General features: G+C 46.0%; 1 protein-coding gene across 2 annotated transcripts in view; it reads left to right on the forward strand.

Moving 5' to 3' along the window:
* LOC126475446 (heparan sulfate 2-O-sulfotransferase pipe) overlaps positions 1-19478 on the forward strand; it is a 291703-nt gene that overhangs the window by 179181 nt on the left and 93044 nt on the right. For both annotated transcript variants that reach the window (XM_050103309.1, XM_050103308.1), the window contains exon 3: positions 5031-5086. In XM_050103309.1, the coding sequence (XP_049959266.1) occupies positions 5031-5086 (56 nt within the window). The remainder of the gene's footprint in view (positions 1-5030; positions 5087-19478) is intronic.

Here is a 19478-nt window from a genome sequence, read left to right on the forward strand (position 1 = left end):
TGGATTGGAAGTAACCGATTTGTAACAGTTCGTCGTGTCACTGTGGTACCAACTGCTGCTGTGGAAGCAGTACGATACGGCAGAGCCATGCGCCAAACACCAAGCACGACCGTCTTCCCTCTTGGTGGAGCCATGTTACTGTCCGGACCCCTGTCTTCTTGTGACAGTACATTCTAGTGCCCATCACTGCCAGCCATCATGTACAGTGGCTGCATTCCTGGCAGGTGTTTCTGCAGTATCTTAGAAGGAACATCCAACTTCTCGTAGCCCTATTACGCGCCATCGTTCAAACTCAGTCGTGTTGATAATGGCGACTTTGATGCCTTAAAGGCATTCTTGATCAGCATCTACTTACTATGTCCAATCTCAAAGACAACTAACGCTCACGAACGCTACAGCGTGTATTTAAAGCAAACCTGACTTGCAGCCTCATAGTGGCGCCACTAGTGCCACTCTTATGAGATTGGCGCAAAATTTTGATAACCATCATCTTTCAGATGCAGAAACAGGCCTACTAACTTTCGTTTATATCGCCCAACTTCTAGTTAGTGTTATGACTTTTATTCCATCAGTGTCCTTACAAAATAGTATACGTTCGATTTCAAGTAGCACCTTGTGCTCTTTCTAGTTTCTGTGTTTCGTTACTTGCGGGAACCAGATGTATGAGTCGGAGGCGGTCATTACTGCACTCCATAGTGATTGAGTTTTGCTGGATAGACGGTCTGTAGGTGTTTTGCTAAAGGTTGCTGTACTGTGTGCCGTGTAGTCGCTGTTACTATGTACAGTAATCTACGGCGATACCTTCTATCAAAGTGTTGATCCACGCATAGTTTGACTTTTGCGATGCTGATTCTCCGCCGACTGAGGTACTTGTAGGATACCCTTAAAATGTAGGCTTGTGTAAAAGGTCGGAGTCTGGATGATGCCGGAGTGTTCCACATAGCGCACGCCTTGCCTATGCTGTGCCGACCGTCACGTCAACATCTGATAAAACATATGATGACATCCCGGACCCGCAAAACTCTACAGCCACATTACAGTACGAGGTGGAAATTGCTGTTGCTACCAGTATTTGATCCTCCCATCCCTGTGGCAAGTGAGAAGAATGAATGTCGGTTAACCTCCGTGTGAGTTCTAAGTTCTCTTATTCACACGTTGTGGTCATTTCCCGAGGCGTATGTAAGAATAAGTAACATATTGTTCAACTTTTCCAATGTACTCTTTCGGAATTTCTCTATAATAAGCAGCGCCTCTCTCACAGCGTTTTGTCACTCGAGTTTGTTTGCATCTCCGTAACGCTCTCGCAGCGACTAAACAATCCTGTGATCAAACGCCACGCTTTTCTTTAGATCTTCTTTGACAAGGGTCCCAGACTGATGAGCAATAATCAAGAATAGGTACAAGAAATGTTTTGTAAGCCAATCCTTTTGTCGGCGAATTACACTTCCTTAAGATTCTTCCGCGTGGTGTATTCAACCCTTGTGAGGCAAACTGAGGAGCTAATTGACTGAGAAGTAGCGGCTCCGGTCTCGTAAACTGACATACGGCCGGGAGAGTGGTGTGCTGACCACATGCCCCTCCATATCCGCATCCAGTTAGGACTGTGGGCTGTGGTCCGTGGGTGACACGGCGGCCGGTCGGTACCGTTGGGCCTTCCAAGTCCAGTTCGGACAGAGTTTAGTTTCGTTTAATTTAAGATTCTTCCAATTAATCACAGCCTGCCATCTCGTTTACCTACAATTAGTTTTATGTAGTCATTCCATCTGAAGTCGAGACAGGTGGTTAGGCCTAGCTAATTTACGGCAGTTACTGTTTTTGTATCCCGCCGGGAGGGCGGCGCATGGGTTGGATCAGGAAAAGGTAAAACACGTCAGTACTGCTGTATGAATTTAAATCCCCTCTACTCAAGCAGTAAGAATACATAACTTGGAATGAGGTGCGAAGCTGAAGCGAAGTTTCCTGGCTGGCTGCACCTGATGAAATGGGGAGAATCTGCAGCGGAGCTCGTACAGCTGCACAGCATCAGCTAGAGGGCGCTGCCGTCGGTGTCTCGTGGTAGTGCCAACCTTTGAAACTATGTGGCATCGTTACTATCGATACAACTGTCTCCAGTAATTTCTTGCTATTAGTGTTCTCAATAAGTAGGGGATTTATTCACCTATTCATGCATAATACGTTACACTTATTTACGTTCAGTCTCAATTGCCGGTTCCTGCGCGTATCGTCGATCCTCTACGGATTTTCCTGCATTTGCTACATTCTTCTGCGGTCCAACATTTGCGAAATACAACAGTATCGTCTTCGACTTTTATCTTCCAGATCATTTATACAGCATGCTTGTCTATCATGGGAACAAATGAAACCGGCGAGGAAAAGACTATGAAACAAGAAGATACACTTAAAAAAAAAAAAAGAAACGACGCACCACGAAGGAATTATCCAAATGGCACCGAGATCGGTAATGTACATGTATAGACAAAACTCTGATAACAGCTTCAGAAACATTAGACAACCAATACAAGGTAAATAGGTTCACAAACTGAGCGATTCAAATGTTCAAATGTGTGTGAATTCCTATGGGACCAATCTGCATAGGTCTTCGGTCCCTACACTTACACACTACTTAAACTAACTTATGCTAGGAACTACACAGACACCCATGCACGAGGGAGGACTAAGAGCTCCGGCGGGAGTGGCTGCGCAGCCCGTGACAGGATGTCTCAAAACGCGCGTCCACTCCCTGAGCAATTCAACAACGCGTTGGTCCACCTCTAGGCCTTCTGCAAGGTGTTATTCGACTAGATTGATAAAATTATTGGATTCCTCCTGAGGGATTTCGTGCCAAATTCTGTCCAATTTGAGCGTTAGATCGTCAAAATCTCAAGTTGGCTGGAAGGCCCTACCCATAGTGCTCCAAAAGTTCTCAACTGTCGACAGACCCTGCGAACTTGCTGGCCAAGGCAGGATTTGGGGAGCACGAAGTAAAACAGTAGAAGCCCTCGCCGTCTGGGGCGGGCATTATCTTGCTGAAATGTAAACCCAAGATGGCTTGCAATGAAGGGCAACAAAACGGGGTGTCGATGTACCGCTGTACGGTAAGGGTGGCGCGGATGACTACAAAAGCGGTCCTGCTAAGAAATGAAATGCCAACCTAAGCCATCACTCCTGGATGTCGGGCCTGTCACATTAATATGGCGACCGCCTATGTTCGATGTCAACGTGCAACAATCACTCACAGAGTCAGGTGGCAGCACTAGCAGTGGAGGGTACATAAAGGGTGATTTTACTGACGTCCAAAACGGCGAGATGATTGGGTTTCGGGCTAAGGATGGAAGCATTTCCTTAACGGCTACAATTGTTAAAGTATACTGTGCATGGCAAAACTGCGCTATCCATCATCGGCGCCAAGGCAACTGTGGTGCACCACGGGCCATAGTTGACAGGGATAAACGATGTCTGCGGGGATGTGTACGGACGAATAGGCATGCAACTGTCCAGCAACAAACCGCACTGATGAACTGTGGGACTACCAATAGTCCCTCCTCAAAGACCGATCAGCGAATGTTGCCGTATGGGGGCCTCCGCGGCGGAGACAAGGGCTGTAATTTGTCTGCCAATATCACAACTAGACGTCCACTGAATGGCTGTAGATGGTCGTTTCAGATGAATCTTGTTTTGTGCTCCGTCGGACAAATGGCCGTTGGCGAGTACGGTGTGAAACGTCTGAAAGCAAACACCATGTAACAATCGTCGGAAGGATCCAGATCGGAGGGCGTTCCTTGGGTGATTTCGTCATTCTGAAAGGCACAATGGATTAATGTGAGTACAAATCTATTCCTGGGACCATGTCCGCCACTGCTTGCAGTTTGTTGTTCCTCAGTACAATGGCATCTATCAGCAAGAGAATGCACCTTGTCACACAGCTCAGGTGTGGGTGCGTGGTTCAAAGAGCACCACGTTGAGATTGCCGTACTCACCCGGCCACAAAATTCTCCGGATTTAAACCCAATCGAGAATCTGCATGCCTACGCATCCATTCCAGAACATCATTGGCTCTCTTCCCGCACATCTCGTAGAGGTCCGAGCTGCAAAAGGTTGTTATTCAGGCCTTTGACAGTTGATCACATTAATGTAACTGGACATTGTATAAAGCTCTCATGTAGCTTACCGATAATCATATGCCAGCCTCAGACGTAGAATTTCATAATAACGTTATCTGTTACTGAACTATTACGGATGCTGCATAATTTCATCCTAACGAGAAGAGCAATGAACTTCTAATTAACTTTCCACACCTGCGACTTTTATTGGTGTACTCATTTTTAATTATCAGACACGTCATTACTTTCAGTAGGGTGCAAAGTGCTAATAGTTGTTTTTTTATTTGTTTACCAGTTTAGTTTTTGACATCATACTCAAGAAACAAAGTTATTTGATGCAAGAGCGAGCCAAGTCCATTTTTTCTAATTCAATAAATTTCAATAAATCTTGGGTTTGTTATGTAATAAGCCGTTATGATGTGCTGGTGGCCTAAATAAAGATCGGGAAAAGGTAAGACCGATTAATAACGTTTTACAGTTTCCAGGCAGTTTTTTAGCCAACGGCTGTGCCTTAATAGTAACAGCGGTTTCCGTCAGATCACCGAAGTTAAGCGCTGTCTCTCTTGGCTTGCACTTGGATGGGTGACCGTCTGGGCCTGTCGATCGCTGTTGGTAAGAGCAGTGAGACCAATTGAGACCAATTGAGGAGCCGCTTGATTGATAAGTAGCGGCCCCGGTCACGAAAACTGACAACAGCTGGGACAGCGGTGAGCTGACCACATGCCCGTCCATATCAACCAGTAAATCCTATCGTTTGAGGATGAGTCTGCGATCGGTCGGTACCGACGGGCCTTCCGAGGACTGTTCGGACGGAGTTCAGTTAGACAGTTTTTGCTACTTTACCCGAAAATATGTAAATGTGACTTATCTGATTATTGCACCAATTACGGTGGCATGATGAGTAAGAGCGGCCTGTTTGTTACGTTGCAGGTTCGAGCTCCGGGGCGAGCAGCAGCCTGCAGCGGCAGCTCGCCGACTACGGGCTGGTGAGTGACCCACTGACACGCCAGCGCAGCCACTTCGCAGGTACTCGCCGCGTTTCCGGAGCACCGCCGTTATGTCAACACGCCGCATCTCCCGCCGGCAGCTGCGCAGCTACCCAACGGCCTACTGTTTCAGATATTTCTTTCCGTTGTACGGGCATATCCCCGCAACATCAAACAAAACTTGTGAATGGATTGAAGATTTTTTGGTAGAGAGGACGCAGCACTTTATCTTACGGAAAGTCACTGACAGATGTAGAAGTAACTTCAGGGGTATCTCAGGGAAGTGTGCTGGGGCCTTTGATGTTCGTGTCGTATGTTTCTGATCTGGAAGACAATGTTAATGCTAACCTCAAACTCCCTGCAGTAATGTACATATCTACCAGGGTTGCCTAGAACGAAGTGCAAAACTTTTTTCCTCAGCAACAAGAATACATTATTTGAAGGTTCCGGAGTGCCGCGCAAATTTTCGATTTCCTCCGACAGATAGTGTAGCTCCAGCTTTGTTTCAAAATGGCGCCAAAACGCTGCACTTACAAGCAGCGTGTCGTCAGTGAATTTCTCAGTACGGAGAAAGAAACTGTTCGGAACTTTCAGAAACGTTTGTGTGCAGTTTATGGAGCATCTGCAATCGACAGAAGTACGGTTAGTCGCTGGGCAAAGAGGGTAAGGCCATTACGAGAAGACTGTTCGGTCGAGCTCCAAGTTTTGCAGAGTTCAGGGACGCCGTCCAAAGCTGTCACACCTGACAAGATGCAGCTTTCTGGTTCGCTCATTCGCGAGTGCCGACACACAACAACTCGGCAGCTAGCACTGAAACTATCAATCACCAAAGGAAGTGTGGATGCAATCAGTATCCCAGGTGATTGTTATGGTTCAAATGGCTCTGAGCACTACGGGACTTAGGGCCGGCCGAAGTGGCCGTGCGGTTAAAGGCGCTGCAGTCTGGAACCGCAAGACCGCTACGGTCGCAGGTTCGAATCCTGCCTCGGGCATGGATGTTTGTGATGTCCTTAGGTTAGGGTTGGGTTGTTTAGGGGGAAGAGACCAAACAGCGAGGTCATCGGTCTCATTGGATTAGGGAAGGACGGGGAAGGAAGTCGGCCGTGCCCTTTGAAAGGAACCATCCCAGCATTTGCCTGGTGCGATTTAGGGAAATCACGGAAAACCTAAATCAGGATGGCCGGAGGCGGGATTGAACCGTCGTCCTTCCGAATGCGAGTCCAGTGTGCTAACCACTGCGCCACCTCAGGTTTAACTAGTTCTAAGTTCTAGGGGACTAATGACCTCAGCAGTTGAGTCCCATAGTGCTCAGAGCCATTTGAACCATTTGAACTACGGGACTTAACATCTGTGGTCATCAGTCCCCTAGAACTTAGAACTACTTAAACCTAACTAACCTAAGGACATCACACACATCCATGCCCGAGGCAGGATTCGAACCTGCGACCGTAGTGGTCACGCGGTTCTAGACTGAAGCACCTAGAACCGCACGGCCACACCGGCCGGCCGGTGTGTCCGTTCCATTGCGTTCAATAAACAATAGCTGAAGAAACAAAATGCGGTGCGTTACTTTATGGGCGACCTTCGATCTGTACAAATATCAGATATTGGTAACATTTCAAAATGGTGCAAAGACTCTGCAGCTTGCTTCAAATGTTCAGAAATGAGAAAGTGTGCACTTCACAAAACGCAGAACAGTAGTATCCTTTGAGTTTAATATCAACGACTCGCTGTTGCAATCAGTCAGCTCATGCAAATTCTGTGTCTGTGTAACAATTTATGGGAGTATGAAGTAGAATAATCAAATAAGCTCAGTCGTATGTAAAGCAGGTGGTAGACTTGGATTCAGCGGCAGGATACTGGAAAAATTTAGTTTATGCAAAGGGGGATGACTTACAAACCACCCTGCATCGCATTTCTGAATATTGCTCAAAAGTGTGAGATTCATATCAAATAGGACTAACAGGAGATACTGAACGCATACAAAGAAGGACAGAACGAAAGGTTCGTTCGATTCAAGGGAGGACATCGCAGAAATTCTGGAAAATTTAATTGATAGAAGGTTGAATTGGACTCCAATAATACTTTTAAAACCAACTTACGAAGTTCCAAGAACAAGCGTTGGGCGCAGATTCTGGAGATATACCGGGTGTTTATAACTAAACCGACGGTGTTAAGAGTACTGTAGTGCAGACTGTATACATCGCAAGGCGCTGAAACATCGCAGATATGTTCATTAATCGGTGTGCTCATTGAGTATGCTGAAAAAATAATAATTCCACTTTCTGAGTATGCTGAGAAAATAATAATTCCACTTTCTGCCATCAGGTGAAAATATGGCGTTGTAAGCAGTCGGAATGTGGTGTGTGTGTGTGTGTGCGTGTGTGTGTGCGTGCGTGTGTGTCTGCGTGTGTGTGTGTGCAGAAAAAGGGGAAGAACGATCAAACACATGATAACGGTGTTGTGTCACGTTCATTAGGATGCAACATGTGCTTAATATGGCCTCCAGTCTCAGGAACGTGCTGCATCTGTAACACGGTACGGTCGACAGCTGCTCGCAACGTATCCGGTGTAATCGTAGCGGTGTGTCGTCGTATGCTGACCTTCAATCAGGAAGAGACTGTCTATATCCCTGAGAGACACGATCTCTCAGATATCCTCACAACCAGAAGTCATAAGGATTTAGGTCGGGGCGTCTGGAAGGCCACACATCTTGAAACTGGCTAGAGATGATACAGTCGTTACCGAAGATTTATAGAAACAAATCTGTCACCTGTCAAGCGATATGTAGTATCGTCTCATCTACCATGAAAATAGTTGTGCGGACACAATTACGTTCTCGCAAAATTTGAATCACATATTGCTAAACGAGGTTCTCATAACATGCAAATTTCATTGTACACCTAACAGGCCCGAGAATTGTCATCTCGTTGAAGAAAAACGGACCGAGAATGAAGGAGCTTGCGAAATCACACGATACTGTCACATATTGAATGTTCCTGCACAACATTTGACGGAGTAGAGCCCCGTGTGAAACAGTTATGTGCATTCACGGAACAGTACAGAATAAAAAGTGCCAAGTCCGTCCAAAGAAAATTCCCCGGTGTGGTCACATGTCATCCATTTCCAAGCACGCTAGAGATCGAAAGGGAAAGTCACGGCGTTGTAGCCTTGGGGCTTCGTTTGGTGCTCATTCTAAATCTTGTACGGATACCAATGTAAAATGCACCGCAAATTCTTTTGAGCTGTTGACCAGGAGAGAGACTATTCCAATGACACAGATCGAGCACTGGTTGCAGAGTTTGAGGTATGTGCTGCACGGTCGCCTGTAGCTGCAACTTCAACAAAAATTCCTTGATTATATTCTTTAGCCAATTTATGGCAGGGGGCATCTTCGCAGCTACTTCTGTCGGTGATATTCTCCCAATGCAGCGCTGCTATTGCTGCCGTTCTGATAAACAGCTTAACCAGCAATGCACGGTTATTCTTCTCAAAAGCCACTGCGTTCAGTACGGAAAACTATAACCTTCTTAACCCCCTTACACCAACAGTCACTTCCCAAAAGAAATCAACACATGTCGCCAAATATCAAACAGCACTGGCGTCAAAACAGAACACATTTCATATTCTCACTGTTTTCAGCTCCCCGTTTTCATCTGGTTGCAGAAATTGGAACTACCGTTTTCTTATACCACACGATTAATGAACGTAGCTAAGGTGTTTCAACGTCCTGCGATGTATACTACAGCCCGCACAACAGCACTCGGAACACCGTCAGATTAATTATAACCATCCGATATTTCACCTCCCTACGGACTTCTTCCGAAGGGACCACGAAAACAAGACTAGGCTAACTACAGCCCACACAGAGAGATTTAGGCTGCTATTCGTTTTTGATGGCTGTTTCCACACTGTGTTCTGAGGATTACTCAATGGTTCGTAGTGATGGACCTACGAAAAATCAGCGTTTACTATGCAACTGAAAAGATCTTCTCCTTGCTGTTCAGAACGACGCAAATGTTCTTTCGTCATTTTCAAACGTTCATGTTTGTCAATCAGGTGACGTGGTCCCCAACGCGCACAAACTTAGCGATTATTTAGAGATTCAAGGGCGACTGAAAATGCTTAACCGTAGCTAATGTTCAACTCGTGTGCAATATCACCATTTCTGTCATGACGATAATCACACATCATTCTCTCAACCGTTTTAATGTTCCTGTCCGTTTTCTAAGTGCCTACACGAACACTTTTCGTCGCACTTCTGAAGTATTATACCCTTGTACATAATTCGTTCAGCAAAACAACTATCACTCTACTGCGGCTGCGTTCTGCGAATAATTTCAGGGGACAGTAAACGAATTATTTTCTCCATTTCTCTTTTGAAGCATACAGGTAACGTGGTACTTACAATGAAATGCTCTCAAATCACTAATAATAGTGCTGTTAACTGAAAAAACATAACTATCGAACGAGAACATAATTGAAATTAAGACATATCATTGTTGAGCCAGAGCTGTCAACCTAAGGAGCAGGAAAAAATAACTTTACTTACTGACTTGCTCTCGTACACATTGTAGGTTCAGAACAAAAACACATAATTGTAATTCTTGCACTAACACAAGGGTTCCAGGAGGAAACAGTGGTACACGCAGTTCTAGACGAAATTACATGGGCACTTGTTCTGTTCTCAATGTATTTCAGTGTAAAGCTTTTTGTATATATGAGGAATGGGGACCAGTGCAACATATAGGTAAACTGTCAGATTTCCCTACACACCTTATGTTTAGAATTGGAAAAAGCGACTTCAGTGCATATTTGGCAAAGCTTTCCACTTTACGCGAAATACTGTCCCCTACTAATATATAATCCAAACACGTTTTATTGAACTTAATTGCGTTTTTGCTGTAACATAAGCACCTGCAGAAAAATATAATGTTTGCGTTTGGTGGATAAGTGGAAGTTGTCACGTTATTTTACTGTTTTCTTGTACTCTACACTAATTCGTCAAACCAACACGTTTTCTTGTGTGTAAGTCTGTGTTTGGCTGCTATTTTATTGTATGAAGTGAAAATAAACATCTCACACACTTGAGATGTAGCACATAGGAAACATCTAAAACAAAACAACCGCTGAAGATGTCACAATGGTGCTGAAACACGATAAGGTACCAACATACCATCGTACAGTGAAAAAATACTTGTCCTTTATGCAAGGATGAATCCTTTTCCCAATATTAAATCATAAACACGGAAACAGAGCTCTCTTCGTCTCACAGTAATAAACTTTGATAGATTCTGCAAGTCCTGTGTGGAGACGATACGCATTTAATTTCAGTTACTGTTGACATTCTGCTTTAACTTCCAATACAATCATTTAAAATAAACCACTTGGCATATGAGCTTCGTGCTTCCATCAACCCCACAAATAACAGTCTAGCGGAGGAAAGTCGAGTGATCTTGGTTGACGCTCAACAACACCGCCGCAATAGACCCGACGCGGAGAATTTGTGTATACGTTACAGCCACTGTTGGTGGATTACCCTCCACATCTTCACCAATAAATTCTGTACAAACTAAAACGGGTACCCATAATAACTAAGCCAAGGAATGATTGGTGACGATACCAAACCACATGTTAATTAAGAATCGCCGCTGAAAATTAATGTTCACAGTAGCCTACGTAGGAATTTTCACTCGTCGGTGTGGAAGGGTACCTGCTTTGGCTGATTCTTTTGCACAGCCTTTGTTGTATCAGTTCATAATTAACAACAACGAGTTTATAAATTTACAAAGCGGCATTGTCTCCCCCCTTAGAGTCCTGTTTATCTGGAAGTAGCAGACAGGCAAGCTATGCTTTATACTGTGCCCCACATTAGTGTGTTGAAAACCCGGTTGTGTAGAAATTCTGCTGCGGCTTGTCGGGCTGCTACGAATTGCTCGAACTATGTTGTCATGTTGTTGGGCTTTACGATCTGAAACAGTACAGAGACAGAAAACACACACATTTACAAAATGTAAGCTCACCAGTCAAAATATTAGTCACTCTCTTAAAAGGACACAGTGTTTGGTATGGAGCGTTGTAGATAGGTAGATCTCGTACCAGGCGATAATGTGATCTTCCACCGCTAACGATAAGTCGTGGTAGTGAAGCGATGTGTATAGAATCAGAGCATTAAGATGGCTCAACGTGGACACGAGTTAGAATGGCAGAAAACAGCTATCGTATTTAGATGCGCCCATCACCATTTCCTGAAGGAGGTTGTCCTATTTGTTCGTGTCTACAAGGAATTTCGGAAATTTATGGTCAGGTCTTATGGAACCAAACTGCTGAGGTCATCGGCCCCTAAGCCTACACACTGCTTAATCTAACTTAAACTAACTTACGCTATGCACAACGCGCACACCCATGCCCGACGGAGGACTCGAACCTCCGACGTGGGGAGGCGCACGGACCGTGACTAGACGCCCCAGACCGCACGGCTACCCAGCACGGCCCTAGAAGGAATGTTGTACCAGTCGCATCCATGTTAACTAACAGAGACCGGAAATGTGTATCATTCCTTGAAAACGACAGTCGAAAGGAATCGCAGCTGTCAGTAAATACAGGCCCTTCTCTACCACTTCCCGAGCGAACGCAAAAAGCCTACTGCAGTGGAGATTTAAAGTCGGGTACCTCACAAGAGGCCATTGCCCACAGCGCCAGTCAAGTTGCACTTCTTGTATGGGCCAAACAACACGGAAACTGGACAATACTGACTAGAGGAGGAATGTAGTGCGGTCCGAGGAATCGCGATCTTAGCTCTGTTCAAATGATGCAAGACGTCGAATGCACCAACCGTCCCATCAAACGTCTAACACACATTGTTTGGAGGGTGTAGTTCAGGCCGGACGTGGTCCTGTAATGTTACCAGGATGTTTTTCGTACCATATCTCGAACACATTAGCTCAATTTACTGTAAACAAAAAAATGGCTCTGAGCACTATGGGACTCAACATCTGTGGTCATAAGTCCCCTAGAACTTAGAACTACTTAAACCTAACTAACCTAAGGACATCACACACATCCATGTCCGAGGCAGGATTCGAACCTGCGACCGTAGCAGTCTACTGTAAACAGGAACCAGTTTGTTTATTTCAACACACTTGGTGCCCAAGTGTTGCCCTTTCCTCTACATCTTAATGATGAGTATGTTGTGGACACCTCCGTCTTCCAAGATGCCAACAACCATTTTTCAGAGCCATACGCTTGTGTTCCTGGTCTGAAGAACATTCAGGTACTCTTTCACACATCAATTGGCTCGCTAAATCAATCACACTTAATCTTATAGAAAACAGGGGGGACCACTTGGAACAGCGGGTGAAACGTAGCAATCAACATTCTCCACTTTGGCAGCTATACATTATCTGAATTCAATGAGTGGCATCAGCTGTGTGGGCTCTCTTCATCGCCGAATGGTGCCCATTTTTGTTTTCCCTGTGTGCTTCTCGAGACCTTGGCACACACAATACACGCTGAATTCTTGTATAAGGAAATTGTCGTTGAAATTGTCAAACAGAAGCCCTAGATTTCCAATGACATGACCTTAGGAATCTACCATTCCACCATCATATGGGCGGGTAAATAGTGACGACATCAGAGGGCCGAATACGAATTGCATTAATAAGTTCTACCCCTGTGCACAGGTGATACCGAAACTCTGCCAAAGTGATATGCACAAGCAAATGGCCAGGCCGGTGAAAACCTTGTTTTTTAAATATCTCGTACCCTGTAGAAATTGCAGCATTATTTTACATGATGTTCGTGGTTCAGCATTAGTGGAAGGCTATTCCCTTCTAAAGCACGAGGCACTTTATACACTCCTGGAAATTGAAATAAGAACACCGTGAATTCATTGTCCCAGGAAGGGGAAACTTTATTGACACATTCCTGGGGTCAGATACCTCACATGATCACACTGACAGAACCACAGGCACATAGACACAGGCAACAGAGCATGCACAATGTCGGCACTAGTACAGTGTATATCCACCTTTCGCAGCAATGCAGGCTGCTATTCTCCCATGGAGACGATCGTAGAGATGCTGGATGTAGTCCTGTGGAACGGCTTTCCATGCCATTTCCACCTGGCGCCTCAGTTGGACCAGCGTTCGTGCTGGACGTGCAGACCGCGTGAGATGACGCTTCATCAAGTCCCAAACATGCTCAATGGGGGACAGATCCGGAGATCTTGCTGGCCAGGGTAGTTGACTTACACCTTCTAGAGCACGTTGGGTGGCACGGGATACATGCGGACGTGCATTGTCCTGTTGGAACAGCAAGTTCCCTTGCCGGTCTAGGAATGGTAGAACGATGGGTTCGATGACGGTTTGGATGTACCGTGCACTATTCAGTGTCCCCTCGACGATCACCAGTGGTGTACGGCCAGTGTAGGAGATCGCTCCCCACACCATGATGCCGGGTGTTGGCCCTGTGTGCCTCGGTCGTATGCAGTCCTGATTGTGGCGCTCACCTGCACGGCGCCAAACACGCATACGACCATCATTGGCACCAAGGCAGAAGCGACTCTCATCGCTGAAGACGACACGTCTCCATTCGTCCCTCCATTCACGCCTGTCGCGACACCACTGGAGGCGGGCTGCACGATGTTGGGGCGTGAGCGGAAGATGGCCTAACGGTGTGCGGGACCGTAGCCCAGCTTCATGGAGACGGTTGCGAATGGTCCTCGCCGATACCCCAGGAGCAACAGTGTCCCTAATTTGCTGGGAAGTGGCGGTGCGGTCCCCTACGGCACTGCGTAGGATCCTACGGTCTTGGCGTGCATCCGTGCGTCGCTGCGGTCCGGTCCCAGGTCGACGGGCACGTGCACCTTCCGCCGACCACTGGCGACAACATCGATGTACTGTGGAGACCTCACGCCCCACGTGTTGAGCAATTCGGCGGTACGTCCACCCGGCCTCCCGCATGCCCACTATACGCCCTTGCTCAAAGTCCGTCAACTGCACATACGGTTCACGTCCACGCTGTCGCGGCATGCTACCAGTGTTAAAGACTGCGATGGAGCTCCGTATGCCACGGCAAACTGGCAGACACTGGCGGCGGCGGTGCACAAATGCTGCGCAGCTAGCGCCATTCGACGGCCAACACCGCGGTTCCTGGTGTGTCCGCTGTGCCGTGCGTGTGATCATTGCTTGTACAGCCCTCTCGCAGTGTCCGGAGCAAGTATGGTGGGTCTGACACACCGGTGTCAATGTGTTCTTTTTTCCATTTCCAGGAGTGTATAATGGATTTTCTAAGAAAAATGAGTGGCAGTTACTGTCGTTGAAAGCTGTACTACACAGTAAAAAGCTATACAAAGCTCTGAAATCATAGATATATCAAGAGGTCTTTGAGGTTAATACACAATGTAATGTAACGGTAATGCTTGCACTACTAAGATGGGGGACATCTCACACTCGAGCAATAAATTAAAATTAATGGATACTCAGCAAAGGTGAGCAGGAGGAGGAGATATGTGTTTAACGTCCTGTCGACATTAAGGCCATTAGAGACGGAGCACAAGCTCGGATTGTGTTAAGGATAGGGAAGGAAATCGACCGTGCCACTTAAAAGGAACCACCCTGGCATTTTCCTGAAGTGGTGTAGGGAAATCACGGAAAACCTAAATCAAGATGGCCGGACGCGGTTCAAAAATGGTTCAAATGGCTCTGAGCACTATGGGACTCAACTGCTGAGGACATTAGTCCCCTAGAACTTAGAACTAGTTAAACCTAACTAACCTAAGGACATCACAAACATCCATGCCCGAGGCAGGATTCGAACCTGCGACCGTAGCGGTCTCGCGGTTCCAGACTGCAGCGCCTTTAACCGCACGGCCACTTCGGCCGGCTGCCGGACGCGGGTCTGAACCGTCGTCCTCCCTAATGCGAATCCACTGCGCCACCTCTCTCGGTTTGGTATTCACACCAATTGCATAAGATGACATTCTCAGCCATAAAATTACTTCTTTTCGACGAGAAAGGGCATCCAGTTTACATCTACTAATTAACCTTCATTTAACAGATAACGTACATATCGATCCAGCTGGTTCCCACATTAACTTTCACATATCCATTTCTCGCGACTTTTTACCCAGTCTTCAAGAAGGTAGTGATACGCTGTCAGAGCGTTCAAGTTAGAGGGTATTAGCACGCATTCCAATTTATGGTTATTCGCGTGAGCTGCAGAACGTAAGAGCTGTACTTTTGATATTTTAAAACAACAGCAATAGTAATGAGATAAAATAGCTTTCAATTAAAAGTACAATAATAAAATAAAAATGATTAAAATTACAATACCGATAAATGTGGTTGATCAACATTATACGCACAAAACATGCTCCCCAATACAGCAAACTATTGACGACTGTGGAAAATATAGTTCTACTAATCTGTCGTGCAACTTTTCTTCTGGATTAGATCTGTAATCATATAGCACCCTTCGTTGTTCCAGCAACATACGATAAATAGCCCCAGTGTTTCCGCATATTTGCCGGCCGCGGTGGCCGAGCGGTTCTAGGCACTTCAGTCCGGAACCGCGTGACTGCTACGGTCGCAGGTCGAATCCTGCCTCGGGCATGGATGTGTGTGATGTCCTTAGGTTAGTTAGGTTTAAGTAGTTCTAAGTTCTAGGGGACTGGTGACCTCAGATGTTAAGTGCCATAGTGCTCAGAGCCATTTGAACCATTTTTTCCGCATATTTCATGTAGAATCGAAGAATCGAACAGGCATCCTATTAAGTCCAATGTCCCTTTTTTTTCTTGCAACTTAATCTAATTTTCAGATCCATGTTCACATATTTTCATACCTCGTGAGATCATTTGTGCGACGGTCGAAAATTGGTCTGCATCGGTGAAGCAGTTCCGAAACAGAATTTATTATTTCAGAATTCATTAGAATCTGCCTCTCAGTTTCTTTGTTTTCCTAGTAATTTTCTAAAATTGTTGCTGTACTGTAGTGGTTGTTTCCCATTACACACTATCTTCCACGGCACTTGTCCAGTATGTGGTCTACAACACGGCAGAATATATGACAAAGATCATCTGCATTCTCCAGAGGTAAGTGTTATTTGCTGTCTGCTCAATTAGTTATTATTTTCGTTAACACTTATTAAGCAGATTTCTGGCTTTCTCAGCCTTTGCTCCAGCACCTCTGATTACAACGATAATGCAAGATTAATGGATATAAGTGCAGATATTTCTACTGAACAATATTTCATCAGTATTTACGTCATTTACAGACTGATAATTATAGCTATTTGGAGTACAGTCAATCAGGGCAACTTTTTACTGGTCAGGGTATCTTCGTACCACTTATCACTTTGATTTCGGTTGCTGCACCAGCTACTGGCATTATTTCGTACTGAAAGCAACTTTTATTAACTCTGTGTTTTCTAGTTGGTAATTCAATTGTCTTTCCAACTTCCTATAATTGCGCTGATTGTGAAGAGAGCCTTTGGCGACAGTGATTTAAGTCAAACAGCGCCAGTTCAACAGGTGTTTTTTCTTTATTTTATATTTTTTGAGATTGGTCTAAAGAGATTCTGAATCACAGTGTAACTTTACACCAGCACTAAAATTTAAATTTTACTCTAATAGAGCTAAGTTAGCACTCATTTTCACTTTTCCAAGCATTCAGTAACTATAGATGTAAAATGGTACAATGGTGCGAAGAGTTCTCGGGCTTCCAGCCGGGTGGCGGTGTCTTCAAACAGCGACGTTTCGACGAGTGACATACTCATCATCTTCTGGCGAAGTGCCGAGACTTTGCGGATGCCGGTCCCTTTATACCTGCGGTGTGCCCCCCACCACCTGGCCGCGGGAGGCTGGGTCCAGAGGAGCCGGCGGGCGAGGTGGAGGGGGAAGCGGGTGCGCCGTTCGTGTCTCCGTCAGAGCATTCTGATTGCGTCTCGTGAGCTGGACGGTTCTTGTTGCGTTCCTGGCGTATTGCGGCTAATGCTGGATTCCAGACCGCGCTCAGTTGATAGCCTTCGTCCCTGTTCACAAGGTTCTCGTGGACCCGTATTTCTATTGATTCTTTAATGACGCTATCCCAATAGCTCCCGGCTCGGCATAGCACCCTGGTGTTTTCGAAGTCAAAGGTGTGGTTTTCTTTGATGCTATGTTCAGCTATAGCAGATTTCTCTATCTGTCCAAGTCGAACATGCCTGATGTGTTCCTCGCACCTTTTTGAGATGTAGCGCTGCGTTTGACCAATGTACTGCACACCACATTCGCAGGCAATGTTGTATATACCAGGTGTGTTTAGTTTGAGTGGGTCTTTAGCTGAGCCCAGCAGCTCTTTCGTCTTCGGCGGTGGTCGGAAGACGGTATTTATGTTAGATTTTCTTAATAGCCTCCCGATTTTGGCTGATGTGGGCCCCAAATATGGAAGAAAGGCGAGTCTCTTGTTAACTTCCTCTTCCTCTTCCTGAACTTTGTCAGCCTGTCTCCTCTTGAAGGCCCTGCAAATCTGTGTTTCACTGTACCCGTTTTTCCGAAATACCTCTCTTAGGTGGTGTAATTCGTCTGAGAGGCTTTCTTTGTCACAAATGACGTGCGCCCTATGCACCAAGGTGGTCAGTACTGACTGGCGTTGCGCCGGATGGTGGCAGCTGGTTGCATGGAGGTATAGGTCTGTGTGTGTCTTTTTTCTATATACTGAATGGCCCAGCGTGCCATCCGCTTTCTTCCTGATCAGTATGTCCAGGAATGGAATACAGCCATTCTCTTCTACTTCCATCGTGAAGGTTATATTCTCATGTATGCCGTTTAGGTGGTCCATAAACTCCTCCAGTGCCTGCCTGCCATGCTGCCAAATCACGAAAGTGTCGTCCACATGAGAATATAACCTTCACGATGGAAGTAGAAGAGAATGGCTGTATTCCATTCCTGGACATACTGATCAGGAAGAAAGCGGATGGCACGCTGGGCCATTCAGTATATAGAAAAAAGACACATACAGACCTATACCTCCATGCAACCAGCTGCCACCATCCGGCGCAACGCCAGTCAGTACTGACCACCTTGGTGCATAGGGCGCACGTCATTTGTGACAAAGAAAGCCTCTCAGACGAATTACACCACCTAAGAGAGGTATTTCGGAAAAACGGGTACAGTGAAACACAGATTTGCAGGGCCTTCAAGAGGAGACAGGCTGACAAAGTTCAGGAAGAGGAAGAGGAAGTTAACAAGAGACTCGCCTTTCTTCCATATTTGGGGCCCACATCAGCCAAAATCGGGAGGCTATTAAGAAAATCTAACATAAATACCGTCTTCCGACCACCGCCGAAGACGAAAGAGCTGCTGGGCTCAGCTAAAGACCCACTCAAACTAAACACACCTGGTATATACAACATTGCCTGCGAATGTGGTGTGCAGTACATTGGTCAAACGCAGCGCTACATCTCAAAAAGGTGCGAGGAACACATCAGGCATGTTCGACTTGGACAGATAGAGAAATCTGCTATAGCTGAACATAGCATCAAAGAAAACCACACCTTTGACTTCGAAAACACCAGGGTGCTATGCCGAGCCGGGAGCTATTGGGATAGCGTCATTAAAGAATCAATAGAAATACGGGTCCACGAGAACCTTGTGAACAGGGACGAAGGCTATCAACTGAGCGCGGTCTGGAATCCAGCATTAGCCGCAATACGCCAGGAACGCAACAAGAACCGTCCAGCTCACGAGACGCAATCAGAATGCTCTGACGGAGACACGAACGGCGCACCCGCTTCCCCCTCCACCTCGCCCGCCGGCTCCTCTGGACCCAGCCTCCCGCGGCCAGGTGGTGGGGGGCACACCGCAGGTATAAAGGGACCGGCATCCGCAAAGTCTCGGCACTTCGCCAGAAGATGATGAGTATGTCACTCGTCGAAACGTCGCTGTTTGAAGACACCGCCACCCGGCTGGAAGCCCGAGAACTCTTCGCCAGCTGTATACGCCGGGAAAGCATACACTCACATTTGGTACAATGTCTTTTGTGATCTGTAATTTATTTTATGTCCAGTATTTTTTAAAAAAATTGTAAAAAGTGGTACAAAGTTACCCAATTGACTTTAGTATGTTTTTAAGTTGGTTAGTATCTCCAAGTACATGTAGCAAGAGCAAGCCATTAATCCTTATTTTCCCCTGACTGGCAGGTCACATGTTGAAGCGTGGAAAGCCAAGCGGTTAGTCTATATTGACACCACAGTCCACTTAATGGTGCAGTTGCGACCATGCAGAAAACATCAGGCACTGAAGTTTGTGATGTGTTTGTAAGACGACTGTTTGATGCAGAGAAAAACCACCAACACACTGAGGTGTGCATATCTTAAGGTACCACACATAAAAATATCTGCAATTATACTCGTT

Source organism: Schistocerca serialis, chromosome 4 (assembly GCF_023864345.2).
Source record: "Schistocerca serialis cubense isolate TAMUIC-IGC-003099 chromosome 4, iqSchSeri2.2, whole genome shotgun sequence".
Classification (NCBI taxonomy): Eukaryota; Metazoa; Arthropoda; class Insecta; order Orthoptera; family Acrididae; genus Schistocerca; species Schistocerca serialis.